Source organism: Cyanistes caeruleus, chromosome 2 (assembly GCF_971803275.1).
Source record: "Cyanistes caeruleus chromosome 2, bCyaCae1.hap1.1, whole genome shotgun sequence".
Lineage (NCBI taxonomy): Eukaryota > Metazoa > Chordata > Aves > Passeriformes > Paridae > Cyanistes > Cyanistes caeruleus.
The window spans coordinates 53,775,022-53,789,197 of NC_141702.1; the positions used below are offsets into that span (position 1 = coordinate 53,775,022).

At 36.1% G+C, this 14,176-nt stretch overlaps 1 protein-coding gene across 4 annotated transcripts in view; it reads left to right on the plus strand.

Annotated features, from left to right (window-relative positions):
- The window catches only part of LAMA2 (laminin subunit alpha 2), a 336,473-nt gene that overhangs the window by 85,339 nt on the left and 236,958 nt on the right, over positions 1 to 14,176 (plus strand). For all 4 annotated transcript variants that reach the window (XM_086877039.1, XM_086877040.1, XM_086877041.1 and 1 more), the window contains exons 3-4: positions 175 to 287; positions 13,441 to 13,683. In XM_086877039.1, the coding sequence (XP_086733165.1) occupies positions 175 to 287; positions 13,441 to 13,683 (356 nt within the window). The remainder of the gene's footprint in view (positions 1 to 174; positions 288 to 13,440; positions 13,684 to 14,176) is intronic.

A 14,176-nucleotide genomic window follows, 5' to 3' on the forward strand; every position in this document is an offset into this window, starting at 1 on the left:
TAAGCATGACTGGTGGCCCAAGAGTAGAAGAGAAACTAATTTATTCTTTTTTCTTTTTGAAGTCCCGCCTCATTACTTCTGCAATTGTCTTAAAGCATAGATTTCAGATCTTAAAAATAAGTAAATCTTCTAATAGTTTTGAGATTTATTTATATGTTCCTGCTGTTCTAACAGAACGACACCCGATAACAAATGCAATTGATGGCAAGAACACTTGGTGGCAAAGCCCTAGCATCCAGAACGGAATTGAGTATCATTATGTGACCATTACGTTGGACCTCCAACAGGTAGACTTCTATTTGTTTGTTTCTGGGCTTGCTTTCTTGCATGATAGATCACCTGGATTATCTTAATTTTTGCTCTGTGTTGGTTTCCTATATGAAAACATGACCAATTTTTTTCCTGTAATTTTCTGTTGTTTATATGGATATGACTGACCCATTCACTGTAACAGAATGTGCCAAATGAAAAGAAAAAAAAAATATTTAATATATATTTTTACGAAGTCATGCTGTTTTAAGTACCTTTATCTATGAATCTGAAGTATTTCAAGGGTAGGGATTTTCAGACCTGGAAGAGCCTTTGAATCCTGGAAGAGTAATTAGCATTCTGGCTTTGGAGCCCTCTTGGCTAATGGCAGAAACAATCCTACATCTGTGGTTTTAGCCTTATATATGCAAAAGTATTCAATGTGCATTTCTCTTTGAAATAGGAGAGCTAAAACTTTTACAGAAGTTTGAGAGGAGGATCCTGTGCATTAAAGAGGTGTAGGGCATTTTTTAATGTGTCTTTTAAATTTTCAGAGTTATTTACTGGTTTGCTTTTGCAGCAAGGAATTGTGCCTCTTGTTGGTTGTGATCTGATAATATGCAAGTAGCTCTCAGGCATTAGAAATAAATTCCCATCCTTGTTTTTCATCACCCTAGAAATTTTAGTTGTGTGGTCGTTTAGGTTAGGTCTTCTAAACTAGGGCTTTACAACTCCTGTTTTTTCTCCTGCTATTTCATCATCTAGATTATCATCAGAAATTAGCAGATTTATGAATTTATGAAAGTTTTAAGTTTTCTTATGTATTAAAAGCTAGCAAATAAAGCATCAGTGATGATACTGGAGAAAAAAGTATGGGTTGTTCTAATGTAGTTAAAAGGCTTCTTCATGTGCCAGCTGACAACAGTGTGAGAATGCTGCACTGTGTGTGGCATGGGTTTGGGAGTTTTTTGTTACTGTTTTTTAAAAATGAGACAAGGATCAAGTCTGACCCCGTTTCTTTCCCATGTCCTATTACTAACTGTTCAAAGAAAACTTGGCAGTCCTTCTGCAGCTCTAAAGCTGATACCTTCTCTTAAGCCCATTCATTTGTTCTTGGCTGAAATAGGAGCAGTGTTGAGGATGTCAGAGAGGTGGGATAAGACCCTGTGTCACTAATACTATCTGGCACACCCTTTATGATCTGAGTAACCCATGTGGTTAGGAATGCACACGATTTTACTCACCACTGTACAGGAACAGAACAAGTATTGTTCCCCAAAATGTAGCAAAAGGTCTGCTGCAATTTGCATGGCTCTTGGACTGCTCAGTAAGGAATAAGTGTTTGTGTCTTGAGAGGTATTAGGAGTTTTTGTTTGCTTATCCAGGAATTTCATAGTCAGAGCATTATAGACTATTAAAGTAACCGGTAGAATATGAAATTTCTCTTTCAGCTTTTCTTTTGTGTAGTAGTCAGTATGAATGGTGAAGGTCACCAGATATGTCTGTGACCTCACTTAAAAGAAATTCCATTCTTTACCTTTGGCTTTTAGGAGATTCAGTAATTGCTATGTTTGTGTTGATGAATTCTTCCTATAAGTATAAAAATGCTTAATTTCCCTTTGTGAGATAGAAATAACAAATGACAAATCCACAAGTAATGGACTGAAAATTGCAGGAATGCATTAGTTCTTATGTTATTAGTGGTAATTATGATAGTACATGGAATGCTTTTAGCAATCCCAATTTCATGAAAAAATCAGGAAAATAATTACAATTTCCTCGTTTATATAGTGCTTGGCCTTTTGGGGCAGTGACTTTTTTTTTCCTTTACTTTGTTGTGCAGGGAAGCCATATAAAAATGATGTATACTATTTAGCAATAGCTAATGAACTAGAAGTAACATATACTTAATGTTAGAACAAGCTCAAATATTACTGGTCCTGTTGAGAAAAATGTAGTATGTTTTCTTGTTTAGTCTCAACAGTTGAGTTTCTCCTTAATGCTTACAAAGAGATTTTATCTAATGGAGTCTAGGTTTATGATTCATTGGAGGATGCTTGAAATTTTTACTCTATATATTATTAAAATATGAGTTGAAAACTGGAACTATTTGGTTTTGAGCATCTTTGAAGATTTGCTCTAAATCCTTCACTTTTTCCCACTTCTTAGCCATTATAACAAGTCTATATCACAAGAAAATTATGGAACTCCATTCATACCTGTAAATGTGAGATTATTTTTTACAGTGCTTTTTATCCATCAAGTGCATAGAAGGTCAAAAATAGAGAGTTATTTAGGAGTTTCTCACATGAATTTAAATGGAGGTTAGAGTGACAGGTTGAGATACCTTGGTAGAGCTAAGTTTGGAAGGGGGTGGTTCACAGATGGGCTAGGTACCAAGAGAAGCAGTCTGCTGTTCTGCAGCTCTTAGTCCTGCTGGTTGGGGAGAGTCTGTCTGCTCTGCCTTAAGAGTGTTGGGCAGTTCAAGTGCAACAGAGGTACTTCAGGTCCCACGAGTGCAAGGTTTAGCAGGACTGAAAATGGGCCTTCTCTTCGAGGATTTCAGAGCAGGGAGTTGGAAATGGAAATGCTTAGACGTCCAGGGAGAACATATTCCCTGTAGTAGTGCTATTCCCAAATCCTCAATTAGTCTTAATTTCACAGTGATGTGGAAAATAAGTGTAGTATGTTTAAAGAAAACTGGCAAATTCACCAGTTTTGCCAAAGGAAGACCAGTTGGCATTTTGCGGTGAAATGGTCAGCCCATCTGTTTCTGATTTCTACACACATCAGGAGCAAGGATATTGGCTATTTCCTTGATACCTCTCAGTTACTGGTGCCAGGAGCATGTTTATGTGGTTTTAGATGTTTTTGCTATACACTTCATATTTTTTAAATTATGCAGGAATATTTTATATTTAGAATTAGAATTTAGGTTGGATTTAGATTTAGAATTGTAGATTTGTGGAATGCAGGTGGACCCAAAGTTAACATTCTGGCAGAAATTTTTGGATTTAATAACTATGTCTTCATTGCTTGAGACTGTGGAGGATCAGTTCAGTGTCCAGGTGATGCTTTCCAGGCATACATATCTGAAAGAAAAGAAAGTAATGGATAGTCTACAGAGCCTTGTAAGCTGCAAGAGCAAGAATAACTGATCAACCTATTTAGCTGTTTTTCTCTATAACGCTTGCACTTCATCAGTTTAAGTTTTCTAAGCTCTGATAGCATGCAGCTCTTTAATTTTATCTTTTCATCCTGTCCCCTACCCTTTTCTGTAGGAAGGGAGGAAGGAGTCTAAAAAATCATATTCTGACTCTATGTAGAAACCACTGCAGTCACCATCCCTTCCAAAGGCAGTCTCAGAACATCTATTACAGGAATTATGTCATACAGCAAACTAGTGGCAGAGACCCATGAATTAATTAAATCTGCATCCCTGCCTAATTAATTTTTTTTTCTTAAAGAAGAAATAACCAGGCCTTTGAGTCTTGAGCATTTCAAAGTTGTTGCATGTTTTTTGGATTATGGAACAATCTCCCTGTTATCTGGTTTCAAATTACAACAATGGAACCTATTGTTTTGGTGTTTATACAGTTGAAGCCCACAATAAGGTCCACTTCAACTAATCCTTTAGGGATTGACTGAAGGTAATCTTACAGCCACAGTGAAATAAGAGGTAAATCGGATGATATTTGACAACATTACTTCTTTTAATACAAAACTGTAGGTTTTTTATTTTAATTTATGACAGTTGACTGGACAGTGACTAAGGAATCAAAACAAGTTGAGCAACAAAGCCATATTAAATTAGCCTTTGCACATTAGCTGCATTGTCATATAGAGTTATGCCTATCACAGGGGCAGTAATTGGTTTAATGTTATATATTCTTTTCTCTGGAATATCAATTTTCCACAATTTTCTCCAATATTCCATTGGGGAAAAAAGTTACATATTTCTGTTTAGTAACTTCTGATATCAAATACCAGAACAGCTAAGGAAATTAACTATACTGTTTAGTCTTGGGATATAAGAACCAGTTTAGTAAAATGAAGTGCTGTTTGGTCTTTAGGTGTTAAATTTCTATATATATGAAACATTTTGTTTAGATGTTCAATTAATATTTTCCTTCTCTTTTTTACCATTAACTGTGGGCTTAAAATGCTTTCAAAACTGTTTTTGTAAAGGTAAGGCTTGAAGCTTCTCTTCATCCCCAAACCAGAAAGTAGTTTAACAGAAATAAAGTTTAGTGCAAACTTGGACTTCTCTCCAACAGATGACAGTCAGTTTTGTTCATCTTCAAAATTTTTTTTTCTAAAGAGAAAACAATGAAAAAACCCAAATCTGTTGAGACTATCATGCTGCAATTCCCTGATTGCCACTCCTCTCCTCACTGGTGAAAGAGAGATGTTTCTGCACTTCTTGTTCTGGCATCTGTGTTGCCAAGCAGGAAACCAGATGTACCTTGGTATTGAAAACTATGTCTTGTTTTGTTGTTTGGGGTGTAGATTCTGCCAGATCAGTTTTCTAATTTGGCTTGCCTATGTGAGGTTTTATTGCCAGCCTGGGGGAGGGGGCAGCCAACACTGGGTTGGCTTCAACACTGTAAAACCTCAAAGTGTATGGTACTGATCTATGAGCTACAGTCCAAGCCTGCAACACAGTGCTGTCGTCCTCAATACTTGTTTTTAGTGTTCCTTGCTCATGAATCATTCTGTTTTGAAGTTATATAAACACTGGGAATTCAAAAAACAAATTATCTCAAAACTAAGTCCCATTTTCTGTCTCAGTTACACCTAAGTGGTAAAGGAACTATTGAAGTGACAGCCTGAAAGAACTGAAACCATGAAAATTACTTTTGAATCAATTAAAGAAAGAAAAAGGAATGAGGTGTTCTATTTTAATAAAGTCCACAGCCAACTTTTAGACAGGTATGTTAGTTACAATACTCACTTTTTAATTTCTTTTTTCATTACCTTCATAGGCTTGAATCTTACCATTTTAGTGATTCCCTTAAGTTCTTTAGTTTTACAATTTGCTGGTAATGAACTAACTAGGTATTTATGGGATAAAAAAAGTGTAATTTACCTTTCTAATATTCCCTTAAATTATTATTACTTTTAAATTACTTTACATTGTTAATTAGAATTTAATTTTTAAATCTTTTTAAAGCAAAATTATTGGACTTGAAGTCAGCTTATAACGAAAGCATCTAAAAAACTTAAAAAGAAAAACAAGAAAAGAAATTGCTTATTAATATACCAGTAAGAATTTATAGCAAACATACTTAGAAAAAAATATTTATTATCATGAAAACAAACAGAACAGTAGTAAATATTTTGACATGACAGTAAACATTTTTGAGAACTACCTGTTTTATATACTATTAGCAAATTTGCTTTACATTATGTATCTTGATTTCCATTTGTGGGAAGGAGAGAATATGTGCACACTAATAAGTAACAGATGTTACCCAGGCCTCCCTTCTTGTCTCAGAATAACATTTTCCTCATTGAAATCACTCAGACAAAAGCCTAAGGAAAATAAAATTAGCTTTTTCCTCAGTTAAGGGACAAGACTGCATCTCTATGCCAGCCATAATTCCTGAAGAGTCTGAAGCTTCTAGGTGTTCTAACAAACAAATGTTAGTGTAGATGCTCAAGATGACTTTCCCACAGCATTAAAAAAAGAGGAAGTTTTTCATGAGTTGTTCAATAGTACATGGACGGAGTTGTCTCAAATGCATTCAGAAATGTTAAGAACCCATTATTGTATTGAAAGATGAATTGTAATACCCACCAAACAAAGTGCTATAAGCTGGGTTAAGGGGTTGTATTAACAATAAATATCCACAGGATTATTTTGCCCATTTTTTTATACTCACCATTAAATCAGACCATGAAGCTTTGTGCTTAATCAGAAAGATTTCTAAGTGAGCAAATCCTTTCAGCTTTAATTCATAATACACAGTAACAAAGATTTTGAACAGTGTTGAGAATTTATGCTTTTTTTTTTTTTTGAGGTTATTTGCCTTATATTTTCTTTGGATAAGTGTAATACATATACATTCCACTTTTATAATTTTGTTTTTAAGGACAAAAACTATTCTCCTTTGAATCCGGTGGCACATACGTTCTGACATGAATATGAGGTTGTGTTCTGATTTTTTACTGGGTGAATGGTGATGTGATAAGTAAGGGGTTCATAGGATTCTCAGTCTTGAGCACATTTTGTTACTGATATTGAAGAAATATGTTGTCTTTATGTCTTTTATGATGAATAACAAGCTTACTTGAAAAAATAAGTTTTGCAGCTGATGATGGTTGTGAAACAGTGCTTCTGTTGTGATAGGCACATTAAAATGTACAAATCTGGTATGAAGGAGAACTGCATGGAAACATTGCTGAAGGAAATAAGAATGCTTCACTTTGAGTACTCTCAATGCTGCTGGACCCAGGCTGAGCATCAGTTTTTGGATATATAAAATTAAATAAAAAATATTTTTTTTTTGTATTATTAGCACCAAAATCGAGGAACAACCTCCCTCTTGTTCTCCCCTCCTGTCCAGGTTTTAAGAAGAAGGGCATGGCTATTGGCATTTTCATCAATTTTCCTTTTCTCAAAATAGTCTTTCTCCATGGAAAGAAGGGATAACTTTAGAAAAGAAAGAGAAATTGCTTTCTGTTATTATTTGAAAGTACTGTGAAGACAGATAATTAACTTCAGCCCTTGATTATGATATACACCAGGGCAATGATGAGCAGCATAAATAGTCAAGAGAAAGCAGCTTTTCTTTTTGAGGCCTTCACAAACAGCTGAACAGTTGGTAATGGAGAAAACCAACAGAGAAAATTACAGAGAACAAAGTTGACATTGACAGGAACTTTACAGGTTCTGACTCCTTCCATTTGGCTTAATGTGTCTCAGATATTCAACAGCTGGACAACTTGAGTCTTTTACAGTTTGACATTGTATAAAGTGCACTCTAAATAGACTTTGCTTTCTATTTTTTACTTTTTTTTAATGACATCTTGTACTTACAACATGAACAAAAGTTGAGAAGTATTAATACAGTGTATTTTTTTTGTCATGGAGAAGAAAGTGTTCTTAGTGCCTCTTAGTCTCTTGTGCCTCTCCAGCAGTTACATACATGTAGGGGAGAAAGCTGAGCTTATTCTAAGTTCAGGTATTTTTATAGTTGTTTTTTCTAAATGCATATTCTGCAGGCATTAACTGAATGTGACTGTGCATTGTACAAAACAGAATTTTTGCCTAAGTAGAAAAGATTGATTTGTACCTGAAATGGCTTGATTTTTTTGGAGACACCCACCTTAGAGATTTCAAGATTGACTGTGATAAAATCTTTCTCAGTTTTTCCCATGAAGCACTGTGGACATCTTAATTTGCATGACATTTGTAGCTACAACTTTCTGTAGTTGCAATTTTTTTGGACAGACAACATCCTGCTAAAATTGCCTGCAATACTGGGAAAAAAAAAAAAAATCTATATTGGAATCAATTGTGTGTTTCTTTCAGCCCAAATTCCCCATCTGGTAGCAGCATTTCAGTTGGAAGCAGCTCAGAGGAACAAGAGCAACATTGTCATTAAAGGCAAACTGCAGCATGGTGGGAGATGTTCAGCTCTCTAAGCTGGTATTAGTGGAATCCTGCTAAGCATATTTTTTTTTTCCACCCATGCCAACATTTTCAATTACAGAATTTCTAACTGTGAGCAGAATATTTGAAACCATGGCCACTGTCTCTCAGGAGAGTGATAGAAAAAATAAATGTTAAGTGGCCATTTGAGAAATCTGGAAAGCCATTCCATTTCTAAATAAGGCTTTTCCTCTGTCTGAGTTGGATGTGAGACTAAAATGAGAAGATTAGTTGTTCTTAAATAACCAATTTTATAAAGACTGTTGCATAAAAACTGTCTACTCTCTTTCATACATAATAGATCCAAACAATAATCCGTAACAGTATCTGTGAATTGAAATATTACTGACCACATAAATTGGCTTCTGAGAATACAAGAAACTGTTTCTCAGAACTCACACAATCTCTGCTTCAATTCATGAGTAGTTGGATTTGGTCTATTTCATGTCTTAAACCTTTAGGAGAGGCTAATACAAAAAGAGAAACCGTGCAAATGTGGTATTTAAGGTGCATGATGTGCTGCATATGTAACAATTGTTTTCATATGTGAGTATCAAGATAGAAGTTAAAGGCAGAGGAACAGTTTTGCATTGAGAATCTGTTTTTATCTGTGATTTATGATTCTTGGTAACCTGTGGTGTTAGAAGTTCAGGCTCCAATGCCTGTTTTCACATTCAGACTGTAGCAAGGCAGAGCTCATACTCCTGAGAGAGTGAAACTAATACATGGCTGCACAGAACAACATAAATAGACCATAGTGTCCTGTCAGCACCCACATGAACACAAACACTGCACAACCGGCTTCACCCTCTTCTTCCTCTCCAGCTGAACAGGATTAATGTCTCCTATACATCTATGGATGCATCCAAGATATGCAGTGCTTCAGTATCTAACCTTAGATAATCTTTTGAAGATCTTGGAGATTTACAGCCTCACTCCAGTTGCTGGTATTTACATCACTTTCTGAGCTTGAAGTTAACTCTTATTCACACACAGAGAGAGCACACCTTAAGAAGGTATTTAGAAGCAGGATTTAGTGAGAAAATAGGATAGACTTCAGCGATTGAGGTCAGGATTAACATGCTGATTGGCTAGCTGGTGGTAGTCAACTGGCTTCTTTCATCTCCTTTTCCCTGTTTTACACTTGTTTCTTCTTGATCCACCTTGATCCCTCCCATTCTACCTCTATTCCTTCCCCTAAGTGGTTCCATTTTAAGTCTCATTCATTTATACAATCCCCTTAACACATCCCCTAAGAAATTCTCCCTAGACTTTCCCCTTCTACTCATAATGAGGGGGAACCCCCTGTAGCTAACAACCCCCTTTAGCCACAGGGTGTTCTGAGGTCACCTTGACTCATCTGGATGGATTTCACACTGGGACAAGGGGTGTCTGCAGTGCTTTTTTTTAACTACTTAAATAAATCTGTGTCATGGTAAAGGCCGTATGGTGTTACAGTATTTATACCAGCCTGCAAGGAAACAAGTCTGTGCCTAAGTTCTGCACTCTTCTCCATGAAAGAATGCCATGTTTACTTGGACACTGAACTGCAATAATAACCAGCAACATAATAAACAAGTAGATACAGCATTTACACCAGATTGTTGATGGAAGCCTCCATTAGAGCTAATAATTTTTCTGTTCAGAAAATGAAATGGAAATACTTCTGAAGTGTGATACCATTTTTTTTCTCTGCTGATATTCTGATTTACATGAATGCTTTCTAACCGAAGAATTTATTTTTTAAATAGAAGTGCAAGTGGGAGTCGGACACAATGAGATTTCCTGCTTCAGTAGTTAACCCTATGTAGATTAATGATTCACTTCAGCTCTATCTGAATAATATTAGTGTAGCAAATTATCCTGTAGAGTAGGATGCACTTTTCTATGTCTTATGAGGCATTCACAAGAAGCTACAGTGGTATAACTTATGGAAGTGTTCCTACAATATGTGCTTCATAGTTCTCACTGCTGAGACAATTACCAGTGAAAATGAGACCCAAGACTCATTTTGTTTCTCATCTCGAGGATTATGTTGCCTGTAATTTGGGGAAGGTTTAAAGGACTATTTAGACTATTTCCCTCCTACTCCCATGATTATATTACTATGGTCACATGAGCAGAACAAGTAGAAAAAAGCACCAGCTGTGCTTTGGCAGCTGTGTTAATGATCTTTTGCATGCTACCCAGCAGTTTGGTATTGCTCCATTTTCCCATTTGTATAAGCAGGCTTGGGTCCCTAGGTTTCATTCTGTTGGACTTGTACAAATCCAGATGTGCTCTAAAATCGTGCAGTTACTCTGTCAATTGACTTGTGTCAGTTTATTGATGCTACCTGAAAAGTGAACTGGGAGGGCTTCATCAATTACCCCATGGGAGTAGAAGCTCAGTGTTACGATGTGATAGGAAAGCTGGCTTCAGAATACTGAACCATGACACCTTTTTTGATTGTGGAAGCAAATGCAACAAAACTCAATGCATTAGACTTTATTAGTTTCCTCATGCCACCATGCTTGCTGTGTTTGCTAAACAACTCCCCAGTAAAAGAAGAGTTACTCTTTTACCTGGAGAAGGACAGTTTTCCAGCTGATTGGAAAGTCAGCATTGCTTCCATTATATTGATTTGCTTTGAGAATAATCATACAGCTGCCATTAATTTTAGTCTGTTCGTTGTCATTGCCACCTTGCTGAGAAAGCACAGTAAAACATGGCATGCACCATGACTGCTCTCTGCCTCTTAGCACCATGGTGAGCTGGTCGTGCCTGGTGTACCTGACTGAGCTGGGGCAACCATCTTCTCGTGTCATGCTAAAGCTCTAGCTGTCTTTCAAAAGAAAGGTATTTTTAAGAAGCATAAATTAGCATCCTGTACTATCTTCAGCCTAGCCTTAGAAAGATCAGGAATAATATCAACCAGGCCATATTTTTGATGCATGATGCTTTTGATGCAGCTTCCTTTGTCTGCAGTTAGCATTAACAGTCTACCAATAATTAAAAATACTGGTAGTTCCAGCTCTGTTTCTCTGTCCAGAAAGTAATTTTGTTAGTGGGTTGCAGATAGCTCAGTGCTGTTACAGAAGGAACTCTTAGAGACTGGGATAGTAGTAGTCTGGATCAGGTTGAAAACTAACTGAATAGTAGTTAAAACCAGCTCTTCATGTGCATTCTCTTATTTACATTAAGAAGTTCTTTCTTCTTGTCAGATTTAGAGAGATTACATCCATTCCACTGTGATGTGCAATATGATGTTCACTCTCCACTGCCTTTTTTTTTTTTTGCTTGTTTTTGTAGTTTCATTTACAGAGAATCCTAACCATAATGAAAGCCAAAGGTATATATGAAATTGTAGTCAAGCAGTGAACTATCTGAAGGTGAGAAAGAAAACTTCAAACACATCCTCAGCAAAATATTCAAGAAATGTTATTGGAAGAGGGCTTCAATTTGAAAAGTTGCTGTAGAAAGTTTCACTCTCCCACAGCCTAGTATTTCAAAATAAGCAAACAGAAAAATGCTTCCTGTTGATTACACCTCTTGGCCCCACAGAGCCAATATATCCAAGATGTTTGCAGAGCTAAATGTTTTTTGGCTGTATTTAACAATGCATCTTTCATGAAGTTCTGCAAATTTTAGGACTTCCAAAAAGGATGCTGTATATACGCACACCTGTGGTTGTGAATTTATTGTGTGATATGTCCTAAACCACAGATCTTCCACAGTAGAAGCCCTAGCAATGTGTTAAGCTCAGGTGCTATCCATTCAACATACAAGGAACAGTCTTATTCTGAGAACTTGATGTAAATTGCTGATGTAAATTTTTTTTAAAAAAAGTATTTAAAAGTACTTTAAAGTACTTAAAAGTACTCTGGAATGAAATCTTTATTCTATATTTCTTACACTTCTAAGAGCTTAACTTGGGGGTGAACAGTTTGGAGAGATTTGTTAGTGTTTTGATTGTCTCTGTTTATTGTAAAGAGTATTAGTGACCCTGATCCAGGATAGTTAAAACTATAATTGTTTGTGACCACAGTGGAAGATAGCTGTAAATGAGTTTGAGAGAGGAAAGGGGATTTCTGAAAGGGGACAAGTGGTTGTATGACTCCTGTTGGAACAATGGAATGAAACACGGGTTTTTTTCATTCTCTGGAGTGTTTATTTTATGCTATTGAGAAAAAGTATAGAGATAATCCTCCAAGAAGGTCCAGTTACAGGTATGTTCTTCAGATTGAAATTAAAACAGCCTCACCCACTTCTTATTTCACTGAAAAACTTTGGCTGCTAGTGCTTTATTTTCCTGACTGAAGCGATTGTGAATCTTACCACATTCTCTGCATCTGCACAGAAGGTGGGAATGATAATTGGAGATAAACATTTTCTTTGTCTCCATCGTCAAGTGTTTGGGAATACTTGCTGTACTCAGTCATTTAAAACATTTTCTATTTTGCAGTAATACCGGTGGGTAATAAAAACCAGTTCAAATTTTCTTACTGTTTCTTTCATTGCTTACTGTTGGATATTCTTTCTGTAGCTCTACTGATCGTCGAAGCATTCACAAGAAATTTTGTGTGGACTAAGTCTGAATCTTGCAGCTTCTTTACAGTGACTATCCAATACAAAAAGCTTTAAGTATTAAATCAACATCGCCATGATACCCTCTGGCATCCTCATGTGCAGACTCACAGCACTGCATCTTAAAAATATTAACTTGATATGTGTTCTGCTTTTCTAATAGAAGTAGCTGCTTATTTTCCTTGGCTTCAGTTCTACTTCTGTAGCATATAGCTGTTAGTAGGTTAAAAACCAAACCAAACCAGACCTGTGTCATTCTGCAATTCCAAATGTATTAGTGGTTTGCATTCCAGCAAGCGTGTACACAGAAATAAACCTTGATAGATCAGTTGAATAGGCAGGTAATATGGACTATAATGAGCATTGATTATACACTTGCATTCTGTTTATAGTGATATTTGATGTGTCTCTGTCCTGTAAAGTTTATTCATGGTCACAGTGCTGAGTTGTGTGATTGAAGCAAGAATGTTTTATAAAATGATTTCATCGTGATGTGATTACCTTTCAATAGCTTAAAACTATGTTTTTCTTTAACAGAGATAGAGTTGTAACAGTTTGGCATCTCCTAAGCATTGTGGAAAGTGCATATCTATAAATACACATTAAGAAGCAATCCCACTCCTACAAATTGAAAATACTTGAAAACAAACTTTGCAAACATTTGGCTGAAATGGCAGTTTAGCAATTACCTACTAAGCTATGTGAAACTTAGAGTGCTTTGTAATTCTATTTTCAAAGTCTCTATTGGCCTAATGCAACTATTTTTTTTTCCAGAAATCTTGATGGAAAAATTATTTCTGTAGTTTTAGAGTTTTCATGTAATCCAAGGCCATATTGCATGTCTAGGGGAAAAAACCCAGTTAAGCATTAGCACATTTACTGTTTTTGTTTTGGTTAGCTATGCAGAAATCGGAATGAATTTTTCATTGTGCAGTTAGTTGTATTTTAACAATACTTGTATTTTTCAGATTTTCCAGATAGCATATGTTATTGTGAAAGCAGCTAACTCCCCTCGTCCTGGGAACTGGATATTAGAGCGTTCACTGGATGGAGTAGACTATCAGCCGTGGCAGTACTATGCTATCACAGACAGCGAGTGTCTGACGCGCTACAACATCTATCCCCGGCCAGGAACCCCATCCTACATAAAAGATGATGAAGTCATATGCACTTCTTATTATTCCAAAATCCATCCTCTGGAAAATGGAGAGGTAAGATCAGATGATGTTCCATATGTAACATGGCAGAAAAGAATCCCCTTTGGTTAATTGACAAATCTGCCTTCAGTAGACAAGAGTGTTTTGGTACAATTGAAAACTGTGGAGAGAATCTATTTGCAAATTTTAAAAGCTCATCTTACATGGTCCTATATAAATGCACACAGGGTCCACTCTAATAAGAATAGTCTACCAAGTAAACCAAGAAGTAAGAGTTTATCAGGTAGGCAGTTTCAGGTAATTTTATGTGCTTGAAATATGTTCCCATGTCACTTGTGAACAAAGGTGACAATACTTGGAAAAATCATGGACTCAGTAAAGTCATAAAACACTTTTCTTTTAGATGCATTTTCATTCCCTGTGCACAAGCCAGGATGTCAAATGGTAACGATTTTAGTCATAATTTAATTTAATGCCTTATTGTTGACCTTCTGCCCATGTTTATGACTATTCCTTCTTCTTTCAGAGGCCTCTACTGTTTTAGCCT